The following is a 20,116-nucleotide window of genomic DNA, read 5'->3' as shown; positions in this document are numbered from 1 at the left end:
GTGTGAGAGAAATGGCACTGTTGCCTGAGCACCTCCAGGTTGTTAATTTCTGAGGTGCTGCCATAAGGTTTGCAAGCAAGAGCTGGTGGAATGGTTGTGATGGTTTTGCTGTTGAAAATTCCAAAATAAGCTATTGGATCCGATCAAATGTATAGTTACTCTGTAGCAGGGTGGGTCCAAGACGTGGCTCAAGTGCCGCATGCAGCCAAAATACCTTCCAAAGAAGCAGATCATGTACTGCACAGAAAGCATGAGACATTTTTCAAAAGCACCACTTCTTTAGAGTTGAGAAGGTGAATAGTGATATCTGTGTGTATGTGCCATTGTTTTAAACTATGTATAGGGGTGTGTATAGGGATGTTTTTTTGTGTTTCATGCAGCCTGCAGTTCAACAGGCAACTTCTAGAGTGGGAGTATGACATACAGTGGTACCTTGGTTCTCGAATGGCTTAGTTGTCAAACAAATTGTCTCCCAAACACCACAAACCTGGAAGTAAGTGTTCTGGTTTGCAAACGTTTTTCGGAAGCTGAATATCTGACGCAGCTTCCACTTTAGCACAGGAAGCTCCTGCAGCCAATCAGAAGCTGCGCCTTGGTTTTCGAACAGTTTCGGGAGTCGAACAGACTCCTGGAACAGATGAAGTTCAAGAACCAAGGTACCACTGTAATACACATCCATATTTTAGCAGAGGTATTTAAGTTCTGTATGTTAACTGTGTTGTGGCACCACTGTGTAATTCATCCTTGGAGATAGCCACTCTCCCTTTTCCATTGGTCAGTATCCTTGAAGCTTGTTTTTTAGACAAGGATGGACTGCTGCTCTCCAACAAGTTTGCATCTAAACATTGATTTTTCAGTCCTTGTGTGGTTGGCATTCACTTTTCTGCTCTCTCCTCGAGCCCTAGTGAAGCATCTGTCTGCCCACCGTGCCCAGTAGGGTACCTTTGCTGAAAAATCCTCCCCTCAACTGCTTAAGATAGCTACTATGATTAAAAGCTTCTAGTATTGTCCGGCTAGCTATTTCTTTATTCATACATTACAGTGGTACCTCGGGTTACATACGCTTCAGGTTACAGACTCCGCTAACCCAGAAATAGTGCTTCAGGTAAATAACTTTACTTCAGGATAAGAACAGAAATCGTGCTCCGGCGGCGCAGCAGCAGCAGGAGGCCCCATTAGCTAAAGTGGTGCTTCAGGTTAAGAACAGTTTCAGGTTAAGAGCGGACCTCTGGAACGAATTAAGTACTTAACCTGAGGTACCACTGTACAGAGGAGCTTCAGTGCTAGCATATTTAATGGATAACTTGAGATGCAAGCTATTCTTTTCTCTGAGATGGAAAGAGGAGTGTGTCTTTGTAGGAGGCAGATGGTAGATGGTCATAAAGATGGAGCATGAAGAAATCTTTCATACCTGTCTATTTATTTTATCTAAGCTTCTCTTGCACAGAACTGCAGTACAAAGGAGGAAAGGCCCAAAATCGAGCAGTGGAGTTCCATTTCAAGCAAGGTTCCTCCATCTGATTTCAGGCAGTTTCCCCCTTACACTGCAGTTCTATGTTCAGGATCCCACCCACCCCCCACCACAAAGAAAAAACAACCTCTGGAGAGGGGAGGGGAAAGGAAAGCTTGTTTGCGCAAGCTGCCTTCCTCTCACGCAACCACTGCATACAACACAGTATTTTTAGCATCTAATATCTCCAGAATGAGGAAGCTGTCTCCAATACTGCCTATTAACACGAGGCTATAAATGTTAATAATGGAGGGGGGGACGCAGGCAGGCAGACAGGCAAATGGTGGTATCCTTCAATCTAACTGGGCAAGAATGGTTAGGATAATTGTGTAGGTTTATGCAAAGGGCTGAACTGGGAACATGTACACACCCTCTCAGATGGGTGTTAGTTACAAATAATTATGGGTACTTGGTTGGCATAAATATTGTCTTTTGAAAATCGGGAGCCTTTCCTGAGTTTATACCTGTTTTTTGTAGGCTTCTTCGTTTCTCAGGTCCTTACTATGCAACTTGGTTCTACTCCAAACACAAGGGGAAATGAATTATAGCAGTTGTAACAGTGTAGAGCAGATGTTTTGGTTGGACTGGCTATTAGCACTGTGACTCATCATAAATCCTCAGTTCCAGTAAGTTCCCAGTTTTTAGTTACAGTAGGTAGAAGGATGCAGGAAAACAATGTGTTCGTGCATTGTGCTTTGAATGTGTTTGGGCATTAGTTGCCAGGAATCTATTTTTTAAAAGGTTACTCTGTTGTTTAATGGCTTACATGGTCAAATAAAAAACAAATTGTGAAAGGTATCCTGAAACCTACATCACTACAAGGAACAAGAACTGGCGCATCGTTTAAATGATCCTAATGGATAAAACACAAAATTCAGTTAAGAGAATTTTAGCATCCTATACATTATGGGGAAATGATTACTTTAAAAATGCATTGTCTTTAAATTATTTGTTTTTAAAAGAAACATCACTCCAATATGCACATGAAGCAGTTTACAAATACAAGTAAAAACAATATCAAAATCTCTGCATAACAAATTGAGAGCTTTATGGTGAATGAAATGGTTTGTTGTTGTTTTTAAAATAGTTGTATGTTCTAAGCATCCTCCCCCCCCCCTTAAAATCTGTGATCTTCAAAACTGGGAACAGTGGCTTTTTCAGAACCAGGAACAGTGGCAGGGAATTTTGAGCAGTGTTTATGTTCACACGGCTTGTTCACAGTATAAACCATTGTACCCCATAAATCTTTTCTGGGCTTCCCCACATCCTCTGGTTTAGTATGAATGAGTAGTGTGATCATACACTTAAAGAAGAGAGAGAGAGAGTCTATCAGACTAGGGGGAAGTTCTGTAAAAGTTGTGCCAACACTGAGATGACCCTGTTCCTGGATCCTACCAACTGTCCTTTCAGTGTGGGCAGTCGGTAAACTGACCTGAGACTTTGATCAAGTGGATTTATACGTGCGAAGGCAGCCAATCAGGGTGTTGTTAACTTAAACTGGGCCTGTATACTAATAGGTAGCCAGTGCCTTTGGTATAGAATCTTTGTGCTCCAGTTGCCACAGCCTGTTCAACATCCTGACAAGCCACTTTTTGTGCCAGTTATCATTTCTGAACTGTCCTTGAAGGCAGCCCTGCATAGAAAGTGTTGTAATAGTCCATTCTGAGTGCGGTTAAACCACTAGGACATCGACTACCAACGTCAGATCTGCTTTCTTCAGTAAGTGCACTCTGCGTAGAGAAAGTGCAGTTAAGTGTGCAAAACAATACATATGCAGTCCCGGGCTCCCCAATGTCTTGGGGTGTTCCCCCCCCCTCCCAGCAGATAGGGAGCAGACAGTGGCACTGAAAAAACAGACATGCATATAGAAGTGACTCAGTATTATAAGCAGGCCTGCTTGACCTTCAGCTCTTGTCCAGGCATGCTACAAATTCTTCCTGCAAGTGTCATCTGTGATACCTCTGGCGTGGTTTACCCCCATAGGGTATTTCTCTTTCAAGTTGCGATAAAGGATTCCATCATGCTTACATAGTTGTATTGTTATCTCTTTACCAAATGAATAATTAAGTATATATATATATTTATCACAGTATTTACATACCCCCATCTTACAAAGCTTCAGGGAGGTGTGCAACAATATATAAACATTTAGGAGCAATACAAATACCCATCTGAATTATGGAAATAGAACAAACTGATTTGTTCCCAAATTAAGACCATTGCTGCATCTAGCCCAGTATTGGGCCACAGCTCTCCTGGATTTCAGCCTTTCCCAGCCTTTCTACCAGTGAACGAACCTGATTACATTCTGCATGCAGAGCATGTGCTGTACTTCTGAGCCATGGGACTTTTTGCCAGAATGTTTATTCTCTGGGATATTATCAACACTGGAAAGAGATATTGCTTGGTTGCTCACAAGTCCTCTTACAACTTTTAAAACAAAAACAGAGAAAGTCAAGCTGATTGAAACAATTGGAGAACTACATTTTTCAAATGTTGGGAGGGTCAGCAGAATAGTCCATGCACATGGCCAAATTTGGCATCTAGAAAACCATAAACTCACTTCCTTAATTTTAAAAATAATCTTCCATTCATAGTTGTGAAGGGCAAATTGAAATGGTGGCAGCAAAATGTCTCAAGATTACAAATCATGAAGCAAAGAATCAACCCATATTCCTTGTTTGTTACAGTTATAAAAAAAATTATTATTATTAAGAGCTGAGTTGAGTTTTGAGGGCAACAATTTCTGCAGAAGAATATTGTGACATGCCCACTAGCAGTAATTTGACATCTGCCATGCTCATAGCAATGACATGTAATTTATGTCGACCACATGCACCTAAAATATGCAGATTTGTCCCTGCTAATGTTCTGTTTTCCAGTGTGCCCCTCAGTGCTGAGCAAGTTGTCTCTCCACATTTTTTTTAATGGGTTGCACTTGCAGACTGCAAACCTCTTGAACAGGCCTTGGACTCTCTCCCATTATTGAGCTTATGTCTACTTTCAGTCTGAAGTTGTTTTCTTTTTGTGTATGTTTGTTTGTAGGATGCAAATGAAGACCCCGGGGAAGATGTTGCTCTTCTTTCCGTCAGCTTTGAGGATACAGAAGCTACTCAAGTTTTCCCCAAACTGTATCTGTCTCCACGAATCGAACAGTAAGTGCAGCACCTCATATATGATATTCCTGTTCTCATAACATTTAATTATACCTCTTGCTGTTCATGCAGGAAGTTTTGGGGGGCATCAAACCTCTCTGACTTTTAATTGACAAAAGCCAAGATTATGATTGTAAGTGGCTGTGCTGGTAAAGCCATGCAGTTTCCCATGCCAGATCCATCCTTAAGTATATAATACTATTAGAGCTGAGCCACCATTGGCAGTATTGCAAGCAGCTTGTAGCTTCCTGAAATGGTATTGGTTGAAGGTTCCATCTTTTCTCTCTTTATTCCATTGACCATGCCCCCCACCCAAGGGGATTTAAGGTGCAGAGATTTTTCTCAGATTTTTTCCATTAGGGGAAACATATAAAACGGCAGTGACAGGCTGATCATAGAATTACAGAATTGTCGAGTTAGAAGGAACCACGCGGGTCATCTTGTCCAACCCACTGCAGTGCAGGAATACTTTGCCCAACGTGGATCTCGAACCCACATCCCTGAGATTAAGAGTCTCATGCTCTACTGCCTGAGCTATCCACTGCTTGTATGTCAGTCATCTGGTTAGTCAGCGCACTATCCCAGGAGCAACTTTGACAGAATAATATATGAAAAAACAGCAGTGAATAACCGTAGAAAATGGCACATCTCACCAATGGTTCTAGCACCTATTAAAAATGAAATAAAGTAATTAAATGCTACCATTCAGCAATGTCACAGCTGCATGAGTGACAGCCCCAACTCATGCCTTCGCCCAGGTTGGGTGTCTTGTTAACCCTTTCATTGTGTTTTCCTATGCAGTGAACTTAGATTCTTCCAATGTGTTTCAGCTGTAGCTAGTGGATATTTTTATTGAGAGGCGTAAATCGAAGCGTCTGGAACTCTTTGGCTGTTGTGCTAGCTTGTGTGTTTCTTTATCTCTGAATCTCAACTACTGTAGGAATGGGGTCAGAGTGGTGTGAACCAGAAAGTGATGTTTGTTTCCCTGCCGCAGCCTCTGTATGCCTGGTGCTGCGTCATTATTACATTGTGAGTAAGTCGGTAGCCAATCTTCCAACCTGTGTAGTCAGGAGTGAGGAATGCAATGCAACAAGCTTCATTCTGCAAATGGACAGAGCACTGGTTAAATTTAATTCTCACCTTTTTAATGCCGTATTTAACAGGGAATAGGGTCAAGCTATCAAATAATTTTGTTATATGTTGTTGTTGAATAGCATTCCCCCTAAACTATGCCCTAGGAGAATAGAAAAAGGCTTCTCCAGATTAAGCGGCATTTAGGCAAGCTGTAAGAATGCTTTTCTTAAAGTGCAGTTGGGAATCTGTGGTCTAAAAAGCTATTTTGACCAAGCACATGAAGGAGCATTTTACTTGAAAGTTACTGTGCAATACATTTAGCAGGCTTGCTAATAAACTAATTTTGCTCCTAAAATGGAAGCATTGGAAGTGGTGGAGAAAATCCACCTCCTTCATTAGTTTTCTCTTCTTCCATTTTTGGAGCTGAGTGCATCTCTGTTCCTTTTCCAGCCCCCCCTCCCCCCGCACTTTGTACTTCAGTCTTGAAAGGTCTGCTTCAGAGCTTCAGGCTTACATGTACTTTACCTTAGAGATAAGAATCCGTGGAAAAACCTCTTGTTTTGCTTTACGTCTTAGCAGATGAAGGCTTCCAAAGAGAAAGTTACAAGTTGTTAACCTGAAAGAAAGCCTCAAAGGCTTTAAAGGTTTTTAGTGTCCTTAAATGGATGCGGTATCTAAGGTGGAAGACCTGCTTCTTCAAATACCTAGTCTATACATAGTTACAGGTAGGTAGCCGTGTTGGTCTGCCGTAGTTGAAACAAAATTTAAAAATCCCTTCCAGTAGCACCTTAGAGACCAACTAAGTTTGTTACTGGTATGAGCTTTCATGTGCATGCATACCAATACCAAATTTAGTTGGTCTCTAAGGTGCTACTGGAATGATTTTTTTATTTTGTTTTTAGTCTAGACAGTGTAGGATATTGAAAGAAAGGAATGGCCTCAGGTAACTGATTGGACAAATACATCCTCCATAGGTTTGTTTTTATTATAGATGTTAAATGTGCATACACTTGGGTTGTGAACGCCTATGGGACACAGTGCCAAGTAATTTGCAAAAGAAGAAAGTGTAATTAGATAGGATTAATTGTTGATTAGGATTAATACTGATCATACTGAAGGAGGCTTTGGGGCTTGGGAGTGTTGCTGGACCTAGCTTTGAGTGGCCACTGTAGCCAGGTATGTTCCTTCCCCCAAAAAAGCACTTTGATTGGTATATTGTGGTATATTCATAGTGTCTGCTTGAGAAATATGTGTGCCTGCCTACCACGGTCCTGTAGCCTAGTTGCAAGGCATCTTTAAGAGTCTACCTTGGAACAATGTCCAGAGTGCTGACTACATTGTTGACTGGCTGCAGCTGAGGACAACATACCTCCAACTCACAAATGACTGCTCTGGTTACCAGAGTTTCCAAGGCCAATTCAGAGTATTGGTTTTAGCCATTCAAGGCCTAAGTGGTTTGGACCCCAGATATTTAGAGGAACTCCACCTTCTCTGTACACCTCTGTGTGCATTAAGATCTGCATTACTGCAGACCAGCATAAGTAAAATTGTAATAAGTGAGCTTAATCAGTCACAAGGAATGTTTCTCAAAAGCTGCTGTTTTCATTGAGAGGATAGGTCTCTGGCCCCAGGCCCATACATAGAACGAGGGAAAGGGTTAAACTCACCCTCTCTATGTGGTGTAATCCTGATAGTTATCAAATACAACGCCCAGTAGCCGTTGTTTTCATTTTTAAAACTATGCACATTAAATGCAAATATGCATTTACCATCACATTTACTTTGACCCTGTGACAGCTGCTGTCAAATTTAGCATCTAGTTAAGCACTTAGACATATTTTATGAAAATATATTGTTCAGACACCTTCAAACATTCTTTAGCAATAATGGGGTGATAAGATTTTAAATACAAGTCATAATGGTCTCATGTGAAAAGGTTAAGTGAAATGCATGTCATCAAGATTCTTTTAAGGAAGAAAGCACTAGAAATAATCTTTTGTTAACTTCCGATGCAAGCAAATTACCCAGTTTATTTCATTGTTTTAATGCTAGCTGACTATATTTGTGAAAAGGAAGGCCAGTGCTTCAACAAGTGCTTGTTACAATGCTAATTGTAATCTCCACAGTTGTTTATCTCACATGAAAAGGTATAACTTTGACAATTTTGCTAGGAATACAAAACTTCAGGATAGTTAATGGTCTGTCACCTTCTTTGGTGTAGCCTCTACTGACTAAATTATACTACCATTTTATTTGGGGGGTAATTTGTGGTGTAAAAAGGTAAAGGTAAAGGACCCCTGACAGTTAAGTCTAGTTGCAGATGACTCTGGGGTTGCGGCGCTCATCTCGCTTTACAGGCCAGGGAACCGGTGTTTGTCCTCAGACGGTTTTTCCAGGTCATGTGGCCAGCATGACTAAGCTGCTTCTGGCGCAACGGAACACTGAAACCAGAGCAGTGCACAGAAACGCCATTTACCTTCCCGCCGGAGCGGTACCTATTTATCTACTTGCACTGGTGTGCTTTCAAACTGCTAGGTTGGCAGGAGGTGGGACAGAGAAATGGGAGCGGGGGATTTGAACTGCCGACCTCCTGATCGGCAAGCCCAAGAGGCTCAGTGGTTTAGACTCAGCACCAACCGCATCCCAATTTGTGGTGTAGAAGAGGGTAATTGTAAAGATCGATCCATCTCTTTTAGATTTATGATTGGTGAGTTTTTAAGGTAAAGTGTATACAAAAAATTTTTATGGGGAGAGAAAACTACTCAAGAAACTTTGTTAAATTTGAATAATTGCTTACTTAGTTTTTATCAGGTATTTCTGAACTGGCAAATCTTGGCTTCATGTTTAACATCTTACATGAAACATGAGTAGGCAGTTGCAGTGTTCAACTTTGTGGTACACTCCTGAAAGTTAACGGTTTAAATGTAGACTTAATTCATCATGGACCCTTGGCTTATCAAGTCAAGCTGCCACTTGTGATCACTTGACACTCATACAAATATATCTACTTGCATGTAATTTTGTCAGAACATTAGAAGGCCTCCAGAAATCTAAAAGGTATGCTTTAGTGGCTAGAACTCTCCCAGATTCGTGTTGTGTACTTTATATAAACATATTCACAAGGCGGAGCTCTGCCTCACCATTTTTGAAACATTAACCAAGAGGTATTTATTGCAAAATTAAGAAAATGTATCTGATATCTGTCTTAACAAGCAAAATTATTATAATGGGTCAACTTTAGTGAGTTGTGCCAGATATAATAGCTGTAAACCCTGCTTCTATGTTTTCCTGCACCAGCAGCCCTGTGTTGCACAGAATAATTGGGTGCAGTTTATAAATACAGCTGCTGCAAGTGGTCACGAAACAGAAAAGAGCAAGAACCCACTCCCCTCTTCCAAGATAGAGGCACGTTTAACAAAGAGAATGAGTATGCATATCAGGAAGGTTGAAAAAAAAATGTTCTTGGTCTCTTCTTAAAAATAGGTGGCCCCTGGCCTCCTTCTCCAACTTACAAGTCAGAAGAAAGGGAAATTTTAATGAGATCAAAAGCAGCCTGCTCTTTTTTTTTTAATCCCATGTTAGGTCCAAGGAGTACCTTGGAGACAGCGACCACAAGTCTTAAAACTGATATTATTAAATAGGTGCTGGACACACATGGTGATTAACCACATTACTGTTATTTGGCAATGGCAAGGAGGAAGGAGTCTGAGTGACTAACATGGATTTTGAGCATCAAGTCATTCAGCAACAATGTTGGGAATGGAGAGACATCCAATTCCTGCTGCCTCCCTTTAAAACATTTTTAAAAGCACAGTGTATTACAGTTAGCAGCAACAGGAGTTGCATGTTTACATTTCTATTACGCTAAACACTGATTTATTGTTTGACTCACACTATCCAACTGTTTCCAAATTTGAGCAGCAAATGAAGTTCATTTCCAAGTGATTTGGAGAGTGAACCAGTTTCAGGAACATAAATCTCCGGGGAACTCTTTCCAGTTGGTAGCCTTCTCTTTATTACCAGTATATTATAGCTTCCTCTGGCTTCCAGTATGCTTCAATAATTAAAAGTGTCATATCAGGAGATCCATCTGGTAAAATCACAGCTAAACGGAGGAACTTTTAGAAATAGGTAGAGGGGGCTTATTAAAATATAAAACAAAATTTTAAACAACAGTACAATCTGAAATGTAAGTAGAAATCTTAATCAAATGGTTTAATTTTTTTGCAGGTCAAGTCAGGTACAGTGCTACCTCGGGTTAAAAACTTAATTCGTTCTGGAGGTCTGTTCTTAACCTGAAACTGTTCTTAACCTGAAGCACCACTTTAGCTAATGGGGCCTCCCGCTGCCGCTGTGCCGCCGCCACGCGATTTCTGTTCTCATCCTGAAGCAAAGTTCTTAACCCGAGGTACTATTTCTGGGTTAGCGGAGTCTGTAACCTGAAGCGTCTGTAACCCAAGGTACCATTGTATTAGTGATAGATTTACAGGCCATAGCCCTTTGGGGTCTCCAGGATTTCGTATGCTTCACAATTATGTGTGTATCTGCCCAGAGTGGGAATTGTGTCCTTGCTAAATAAGACCCACCATAACCATATTTGCTGGCACAGGAAGTCCTATGAGGGAGGCTGGAAGGAATTCAAACTCTGTAGCAGCAAGTCAACTTCAAAGTTGTTCACATGACCCTGCCTCTAAATGTTTCTGTGTGATCTGTAGTCTCTCTCAGACAGTGTTGGGAAAGCATTTGGAGCTTTGGGTTTGCTGCACATATGTATACTAATTCAGCAGTGTAGGTAGCTGCTGCTGCTAATTTAAATTAGTCAGTTTCTGTAGTGCTTTATGAACCCAGTCTCCTTGACCTTGTTTGGCATTTGTGCAGTAAAGATGGAGAGCCTGACATGATCTAAGCATTCTGATTTCTAAGGACATGTCTCCCTGGGTGGGCCTGTTTTGCATTTTGTTGGCATTTTAGGCCTCCTTTAGAGCTTTTGTAATATTAGCTCCTCTGGGAAATAAAGCCTTGGCAGCTAGTTTCACCTCAGAACAAGTCTCTAAAAATTGGTTCCTTGTTGAGCTTAGTGGACTTTGTAAACAAATTATGCAGCCATTAAAAAACCACATGCAGCTGAACAAGTATGGCGTATGTATGCTGGGCTCTTTACATTTGCATAAGCATTGTGTCCTAGTCTTTAATATGCTGAGATTGTTTGCAATAGAGGACGAGATATAAAAGCGAGAGCCTATACCTATATGCTGTGTTAGCATGTTAATATCCAAGCCAACTAAAGTGTCTGGATAACCAGTATATTAATTATAGCCCACCCTTCATTAAAGGTAAAGGTAGCCCTGCCCGTACGGGCCAGTCTTGACAGACTCTAGGGTTGTGCGCTCATCTCACTCTAGAGGCTGGGAGCCAGCGCTGTCCACAGACACTTCCGGGTCACGTGGCCAGCGTGACGAAGCTGCTCCGGCGAACCGGCACCAGAGCAGCACACGGAAACGCCGTTTACCTTCCCTCTATAAAGAGGTACCTATTTATCTACTTGCACTCAAACTGCTAGGTGGGCAGGAGCTGGGACCGAATGACGGGAGCTCGAACCGCCGACCGTGATCGGCAAGTCCTAGGTGCTGAGGTTTTACCCACAGCGCCACCCGCGATGCTGTTAATTTCCAGCTACTTGAAACACAGGCAGCTGCTGCAATGCATTCATTGCTATTGTTTGTTTGCACAGGACCTTTTTCCTAACATCCTCGTCAAACATTTCATAATGCACTACATACATGCAAACTAGGCAAGATTTCCAATAAGCTGTCACCCTACAATCAGCTATAAATGACGCCTTTTCACATTCCTTTTCACATTCACTGTTTTCCTCCTTGCTCATCAAACATCTCTCTAAAGATAACTGGGTGAAAGCATCTAAATATTACTACTTGCTTAGGGGTTGTTTGCATTTATATAACAGCATGTTTCCATAAATACTTAATTCCAAGATAGATTCACACATGAGTTGATTTTTTTCTCCATCAGTTTTTTAAATATATATATTTCATTATCAAGCTGTGTGAAATAAAAAAGATGAGTCCATACATTTTGGGCTGTGTGTGTGTGTGTGTGTGTGTTTATAACATTGCCCATAATGTTGAAAACATTTTGAACTTGGAATTCCATCTTGAGTCACACAGATCCCTCCTGGCCTTCCTCCCAGACCCCCAAAAAGAACATCTTGGCCCCTAAAAGCTAAAACATGAATTTTGCTCTATGAAAACTAAACAAAACTTCTGCTGATGGGCTAGTTTTCTCAGGAAACCTACACACACACACACACACACCCCTTATGGGGCTGCCTCCATGCACACATGCGTGCATGACTGAATAATTCTAATTTCACTGTTTCTAAACTGATAAAATACTAAAAACTGTAAAAATCACTTTATTTTGTTTTGACTGACAGACAAGAGAATTTACAGATAGAATATTTATAAAGCAACTTGTGATCCGTAACATTTTGCTATACATTCTCAAAAGCTTTGGTTATAATTCAGCTGGTATACAAATCAGATTTCTTAAAGTTGTACATCATATTGCTTAAATGCTCATTAAAATGTTTATAAGGCGAGGATCCCATGCTGGCAATGTCTGCCAGCTGAAATGCATAGGCGGCAAAGGTCAGTAAGTGGTATACAAACACAGCTGTAAGGCAACTAAGCCAGTGGTTCAGAACCAACACTGTAGAGAATCAGAAGATGTGTCAGAATTGGGCAAAAGGACATGGAGGTTTGGAGAAAAGTAGTCAGAAAATGGCTTATGCATGAACATTGAAATGACTCCTAACATTGAATAAGGGCATCTTTTCTCCCTCAGTTCCACTTCCCATGTTACAGTTTTAATTCATGGCAAAAAAAGTTATATGTCAACTTCTCAGAGGCTTTAGCATGCTTAAACATGGGGAAAGTGTTAGCTGTAGATCTGAAAGTTCTGAAGTGTCAGAACCTGTAAATAAAAGGGTACAGTGTGGCCTCCTGAGAAGTATGGTTCTCCAATGTATTTTAACTGTTGCATATCACATTAAAGCAGGTTTTTAAATGAATGGGAAGACTCTGCTGATAGAGGATTCTCCTCAAGATGGTTTTCTCCAAATCAGGGTAGAACGTGTCCTTGCAGTTCTTTCCCTGTGCATTACCATGCTGTCCTCATGCCGGCAGAAAGCTTAAGTTAGCATAACTTTAAATGGGCTCCCATTTAGGAAAAGACCTTTGTAAACCTTCAAGCTAAAGAAAGTATCCAGTCATTTCTATACTGTATCTGGTTGCAGCCCACACGCCCTGCGGCTCTGATGCACTGCCCAAGCTGTAAAATACGTTTGTGACCTGTATCTGGCATACCACATCTTCAGTGCATGCCCAAGATCTGCATCCGATTTGGGGCAAGAAGGGTGCCCCAGTTTCCTTGGACAAGAACATTTGCAGTAGCTAGTCACACAGATTTTAGGAGTAGAAGATACCTGATCAGGTATGATGACTACTTCAGTGTAGTACTAGCAACCTAGTAGACAGAAGTTGATTGTTCCCCATATGTCTAAACAGCTTTTCAATTCATCTCAAGTAAATGTTACAATAAGCTTTTTTTTCAAGGTTCTCTGTATGCTTACAGATCAAAAGCTAATTAGCTTTGCTTTGGTGTTTTGGGTACACTTGCAAAATGTTTCAGGGGGGTGAAGAATTGCTGGGAAATCACACTGAAGCAGCACTAAAGACTGCCCAACCCACACAAATTATGTCTCTGCTAGAACAAAACATGACTCCTGCTGGAAAAAAGTATGTCGAAATTATTGAGTGCCATAGAGTTTAATGCTTCTCCAAGGGGTCCTGTTTAGATTTGCCAATTTATACCCTTAAATGTGCACTTATCACAGTTGTAGTGTGACTGGGGCATCACATTTCCTGTTCCCAAAAAGAAAGCTTCAGCCGTTGCCGTATCGTTCCTTTGCCCTGCACCACCGCCCACCAAAAACACACAGACCCAAGCACTAATTACTGAAGTGAGTAACAGTAGTTTTAAATTAACTAATTAGAATTTGTCCTCAGAGTGATTGTAATAGGTTCAAAAAGGTTAATTGTTCAAAGCTCTTGACAGGCATGGTTTCTGGTTAACTCCCTCTCTGTAAGCCTCCTTTTGTTGCCGTGCGGACATAATTTTTATTTATTTATTTGTTCTTGGTGAGAGTCCAAACCCTGTTCAGATGTGAAATCTTGCCATTCAGAATGTTCAGTACTGTTACCGTGGCCAGTTCCATGTGCAGTTAGCTTCCTTTTAATAAACATGCATGAAAACCTCACTCAGTTGGGAGATTGCCACTTCAGTCTTTGTTTCACAATGCCCTTTACATTTCTGATTTTGTTTCTGCATCTTTGTACGAGCCCTAGTTTGCCAGTCTGTGAATCTAGTAGGAGACAACTATCTATTGCTTTTTTATATTTTTAAAATTAATTTTAACATATAAATTATAAAATGTACCACAAAACGTATCACTTATACAATCTTTTTAGACTTCCATCAGCACCTCTGATGATCCACCGTTTTAACCACTTATTATGCATTTCTTAACTTTATCATCTCTTAACTTTACATCTCTTAACAAATCATCCTCCCCCTTGTCCATTTTTACAATACTTCTAATAATACTCCTTACAAAACTTCTTGCAACCCTACAAACGTCGTCTATTCTTCACAAATACTTTTCGACAACTATCTATTGCTAAATCAGGAGACTGGAAAGGTTTTTGCCGAGACGTTCTTCAGAAGTGTTTCAGCTTCCCTTAGAAAGACTTCGCTTTGTAGTTTGGTCTGTCCTGCTAATGTAGCCGATGGATCTGCTCAAGGAAATTGTTCTGATATGGCAAATTTCCTTGTTTTTTTGACTAGTGACTACCAGTTGCCCAATTAATTGTGCAGGTTGTTACATGCACACACAGCTCTGTTCCACATCATATCTTGTATGATCAAGGCTTTTAACATCAAATGTAGTATAAAATGTTTGCTTTTCCTCTAGTGAGAAATTGAATGTATCTGTATATAACCTAAAAGCAGTTATTGATATGTAACTTAAAAGCAGGGATCAGTTCTGTTGCAGTACGGGGCACCTTTCATAATAATAAAAAAGTAACCCTATTAAATGAGCAAAATCTTGTCAGAGATGAAGTTACACCAGAGCTTTCGGGAACAAAACTTGTACAAATAGAGCAAAACAATTCTGCTTGCAGATAACATGGCGTTTCTGGAGGAGAGGCTCTGCTCTTCTGTGTGGCTTAGCAATGTCAAGCTCTTATCTTGCTGGAGGGAGTTATGCTACTATAGTACTGTTCTGACCTTGAATAGCCTATTTGCTGGTTGAAGGCACACACACACAAACACAAAAACCCAGGTCACTTAAGGACATAGGCAAGCCAGGAGAAAAACGTCTGGGGCCCTGCCTTCTTCTATGTTAAGTGATGTATCCCGCAGTATTTTTCTTCCTTGAAATTTTTCCAAGATAGTCTCAAAACTGTTTATGCTAATTGTTCCCTTGCACTGCTTTGGTAGTCTTTGTTCCATATGTTTGGTTCTGCATGCAAAAAAATTCTGCCAGTGGCTGGCTGCCTTGTGTACAGTTTCTAAGTTTATGCCCCTTTGTTCTGTTTGCTAGTAACTCCCAACAGCCTTCAAGCATTCATCTGTGCCATTCCCTTTGGAAGATTTCCTATCTCCATGTTATGCTTGAATTCTCCCCCCACCCTACCATCCTTGACAGTAATTTGGGGATTTGAAAAAAAAATCATATTGAATAAATTGCTTCTCTGGGTTGAAAACAATCTCTTGGATTGGTTTCTGGTTAGCTTTCTTTCCCCCCTGTAATTATATTTGATAGGGGTGGAATGAGAGTGATGCTGGTTTGCAAGTTGCTTGTGGCCTTGTAAGATCACATATTAACCAAGGTGACTTGCTCAGACTAACCTTCATGTACTATCCTGATTGCTCTTTAAATATGCTACCAATCAAAGTTGTTTCCCAGTTGTTCAGTTATCGTAAATGTTTTTTCTATTGTATCTCAGTTGTCATAACTACGCCCATGTCATAGTGGGTTTTTCTCTCCTCCAAACTTTATGACACACCCTTGAGTGACAGCTTTGGAGGCAATGGAGGCAGAATAGACACAGAGCTTAGAATAGTCAGGTATTCCTGTAGCAGCTGGTAGTGATGGACAGAGCACGTAGTTGATGCTAAACCCCCTTTAGAATACTTATTTCAGCTTCCGGTCCTGCCTCCCTTCCCGGAGGCAGCCCCCAAGACAGCGGGAAATTGTCTGCAAACAAAAAAGGATGACAGAGGGTAAATCATCCTTGCAAATTCCCCCCAGGGACAGCGGGGAATGGATTTCACTCACAGTTCATCTTGGTACCTGGCTCTCACTCCAACATGGAATGTGGGAGGCAGGGAGGCACCAAGTGCAAAAGCATTTTGCCTGGCAAAAGCCCTCCCATGCCACCATTAAGAAGCAGAGGTTCTCCGTTTCATTGGATCTTTCATTGGCTTTCTGCATGATGGAAAAGGGTTGCAACAGCATACTGTAAAATATATCAGCCACATGGAACAAAGGTTTGAATTGAGATAAGATTTTCTTTGGCGCAAGAGTCAGTTGGAGAGAGGGAAGCCCACAGTTTGTTTATTCTAAGCTGCTTTTATATATTTATGATTCGGCAACCCTCTCCGGAATACAAGATAAAAAATGTATTTACAAGTTAAGAAGGGGCATTCGGGTAATATTGATATTAACAAGCAAAAATGGAAACTGCATGTGATCTGAAATGAAGAAAGGAGGGGAAAGGAAAGCTCAAGTATGACTGTGTTGGAAAGACAGAGTAATTACCCTCACCTCCATTTAAAAACAACAGACAAGGAAAAAGAGACCGAGAGTTGTGTGTGCTTCTGACAGAATTTAATCTGAGATAAAATTTAATTGGGCCATAAATATCTAGCTGGAAGGAAAAGAATTTGGGGGCTGTGATAAGAACGATGCAGAGATTCTGGGAGTTGGAAAGGAATATTAAATCTTCAGTGTGTTCAAAAACTGCCCACCTTTTCCTAGTCTGAGGGGGAAATGGCAAAGGTCTGTGACATGTTTTCCTAGTGAGGCAGAATGGTTTCTAGCAGACTGTTGCCTGTTCCGAGACATTGAAACAAGGGACGGAGAGATAAGACCTCTGAGAAACTTTGAGATTCAGTTCCGCCCCAAGTCACGATGGGAGAAAACAATAGCTGGGAAGTGAAAGAGACAACGCCATACATGGACAGAAGGAATCTCCAGGGACATGATAGTTTTCACACGCAGGGCAGAATAAAGATAATAGTTTGAGTTCCTCACTTGAAGCTTTATAAATTTTTATATTGTAACATCACGAATGGAAATGATTAATTATGTAGCTGTTGACTAAGGGATTATTATAACTGAAATGTAACTGACATTAATTAAGTGATATAATATCGGAAATGCACCCAGACCACCATGTGGGGAGCCACTTTAACTAAAATGTATTGATTGGAAGTTGATTGGCATTTTGATAATTGTATACTTTGGGAATTAATTGTTATTGTTATAATTTAGCTATTATTGGGGGTATATTGAAAAACTAATTAAAAAATTATATATATGAATACATCTTTCTGTTCTGCTTCATGTTCTGTTGCTGAACTATCATTGCTTTAAGAAAACATTTCCCCAGATCTAACACAAACCTTTTTACCTAACAATTACTTCATATGTAAGGTTGGAATCTGTCATGTGCTTACCAATTCCAAACCATTTTCTCTATGAAAGGAAGGATAACTGCCATCTCTACCTTCCATTGATGCTTGTAAAGTGTCAGTATTGATTATTAGGATGCAAAATGTCACAAAAATGAATTCCCCACAACGTGTTTCATAGTCATCTGGCTTATTCCATTGCTTGGTACTACAGACAATGATAGATAAGTATACAAAGGTACACAAGAGCAAACTCTTTGTGGCTTTTGTAGATCTTACATCTGCTTTTGACTCAATCTGTAGGGACAAATTATGGCAAAAACTATATGAGACGGATATTGATAGACGACTTCTTAATATACTTAGAGAGTTACATTCAGACACCACAGTTAAAATCAGAACCGGGATGTCAGGCAACTATACTGACCCACTGCCACTGGGGAAAGGGGTAAAACAGGGTTGCTTGTTAGCGCCGTTCCTCTTTAATTTCTATATAAATGACATTGTTCAACATATGGCAAAGTATAAGTTAGCAGCTCCCGCCCTGGAAGGCAAACATCTGAATATATTGCTATATGCTGATGACATGGCTGTCATGGCACTTACTCGTAGGGGCCTACACAGCATGCTGGAGGGGCTCGCAGCTTATTGTGCCCAAAACTCTCTAAAGATAAATTATGACAAAACAAAAATTGTGGTGTTTACTAGAGCTCGCCAGACATTCAGATGGTCTTTAGATGAACACGTAATCGAACAGAGACTTTCTTTTAAATATCTTGGTATCACTTTCCAAGCTACATCTAGCTGGCTTGCCCACTTCAAGACTGTAGCCCTCCTAACACGTAGGACAATCGGTGCTCTGCTCAGCTTTTTTTATTTGAGGGGAGGGCAATTGGTGATCCCGGCACTAAAAGCTTTTGTAGGAAAAGTGATTCCCCAGATGCTATACGGAGTAGAACTCTGGGGATGGAATCAGAAGCTGCTAGAACGGCTTGAAATTCTTCAAAACTATTATCTCAAGAGGATTCTAGGCCTTCCTCAAGGAACCCCAGCAGCTCTCTTGAGGGTGGAGGTTGGATTACCCTCTGTGTCTGCCAGGGCCCACTTAAGATTCCTACGATTTTACATCAAACTTGCAAATACCACAAACACCTTATTGGCCAAACAAGCCTTTGTATCTCTTCAAAAGAATACCACTTGGCGTCAAAACCTATCTGAGATCCTGGTTAGATACACCCTACCGGAGTTTAACACCCTCAAACTGTGGAGCCCAGACAAAGTTCGGGAATGGATCCTGGAGAGAGACGCTCTATTAGATATCACAAAAATTCAGAACCCAGGGTCCTCCCACTGGCTTCCCCGACTGAAAACAGTCAAAACCTGTGCCAATTATTTGGCGAATATCACCAATCCCACCCTTCGGAGAGCCTTCACCATGGCCCGTTTTCAAACCATTCCTACGGCCTACCTGACAGGCAGATATGCAAAAATCCCAGCAGAGCAACGTATATGTCTTTGTCATATGAGAACCCAAGAGGATCTCACACATTACATGTTGTATTGTCCCATCTATTCGGCCTTCAGGGATGCGATGTTACAAACTATTCCCAAATCAATAGTCAACTCTGAGGACCAAGTAAAGTTTTTACTGGTGGACGCGGATCCACGGATTTCTCACGTGGTAGCGGTCTTTGTGGTGAAGGCTATGAAAACTAGGGTACGGTTCCTGGACGAAACGGTGAGGTCCCTCCCATTGTTTTCCTAACCTGTTGCTGTATCTTCTTTCCTGAATGGTGGGGGTTTTTGGGTAGTCTCCTTGCTGGGATAGCATGGCATGAATTTTAGCTTACTTTTATAATCTTATTGTTATCTTTTAATAATGTTTTATGGTATTTTGTGTAAAGGCATGGACCTCACAAATTTAATAATAAACATCTGGCTTATTGACCACCTTCTCCCACATGAAATTTTCAGAGGCAATTATTTGTGTCCCACTGCCTTCAGAAGTGAAGAGGGTGGCCTTTTTCAGTTGTGTCATCCTGGCTTTTGAATGCCTTCCCTAGTGAGGTTCACCTGATGCTGAATCTGATATCTTTTTGGCACCAGATCAACACCCTTTTATTTTCCAAGGCCTTATAAGATTTCAGCCTTTTTAGAGCAGAAGTAGTCAAGCTGCTACCCTTCAGATGTCGTTGGGCACCAGCTTCCATCATCTCTAGCCATCATGACCAATGGTCAGGAATGAGGGTTGTCCTGCCACATCTGAACGACACCACATTGACTACCCCTGAGTTAGTGTACTGTTGAGTTAGTGTACTGTAGTACTGTTTTTGCATGTACAGTCATACCTCGGGTTAAATACGCTTCAAGTTGAGCGCGTTCGAGTTGTGCTCCTCGGCAACCCAGAAGTAATGGAGCGCGTTACTTCCGGGTTTCGCTGCTTGCACATGCGCAGAAGCGGCGAAAAGCGACACGCGCATGCGCAGACGTGCCGTTGCTAGTTACATTTACCTCTAGATGTGAACGGGGCTCCAGAACGAATCCCGTTCGTATCTAGAGGTACCACTGTATTGTGCTATCCTTGCCTTTTCTAGAT

At 41.1% G+C, this 20,116-nt stretch overlaps 1 protein-coding gene across 1 annotated transcript in view; it reads left to right on the top strand.

Annotated features, from left to right (window-relative positions):
- The window catches only part of BABAM2 (BRISC and BRCA1 A complex member 2), a 125,988-nt gene that overhangs the window by 40,979 nt on the left and 64,893 nt on the right, over nucleotides 1-20,116 (top strand). Inside the window, exon 7 of the mRNA XM_083434536.1 lies at nucleotides 4,556-4,665. Within this exon, the coding sequence (XP_083290662.1) occupies nucleotides 4,556-4,665 (110 nt within the window). The remainder of the gene's footprint in view (nucleotides 1-4,555; nucleotides 4,666-20,116) is intronic.

This window comes from Podarcis tiliguerta (genome assembly GCF_965153285.1).
Source record: "Podarcis tiliguerta genome assembly, chromosome: 3".
In the NCBI taxonomy this organism is placed as follows: Eukaryota; Metazoa; Chordata; class Lepidosauria; order Squamata; family Lacertidae; genus Podarcis; species Podarcis tiliguerta.
The sequence above is the reverse complement of the archived record's forward strand: the minus strand, read 5'-3'. Positions and strand labels throughout refer to the sequence as shown.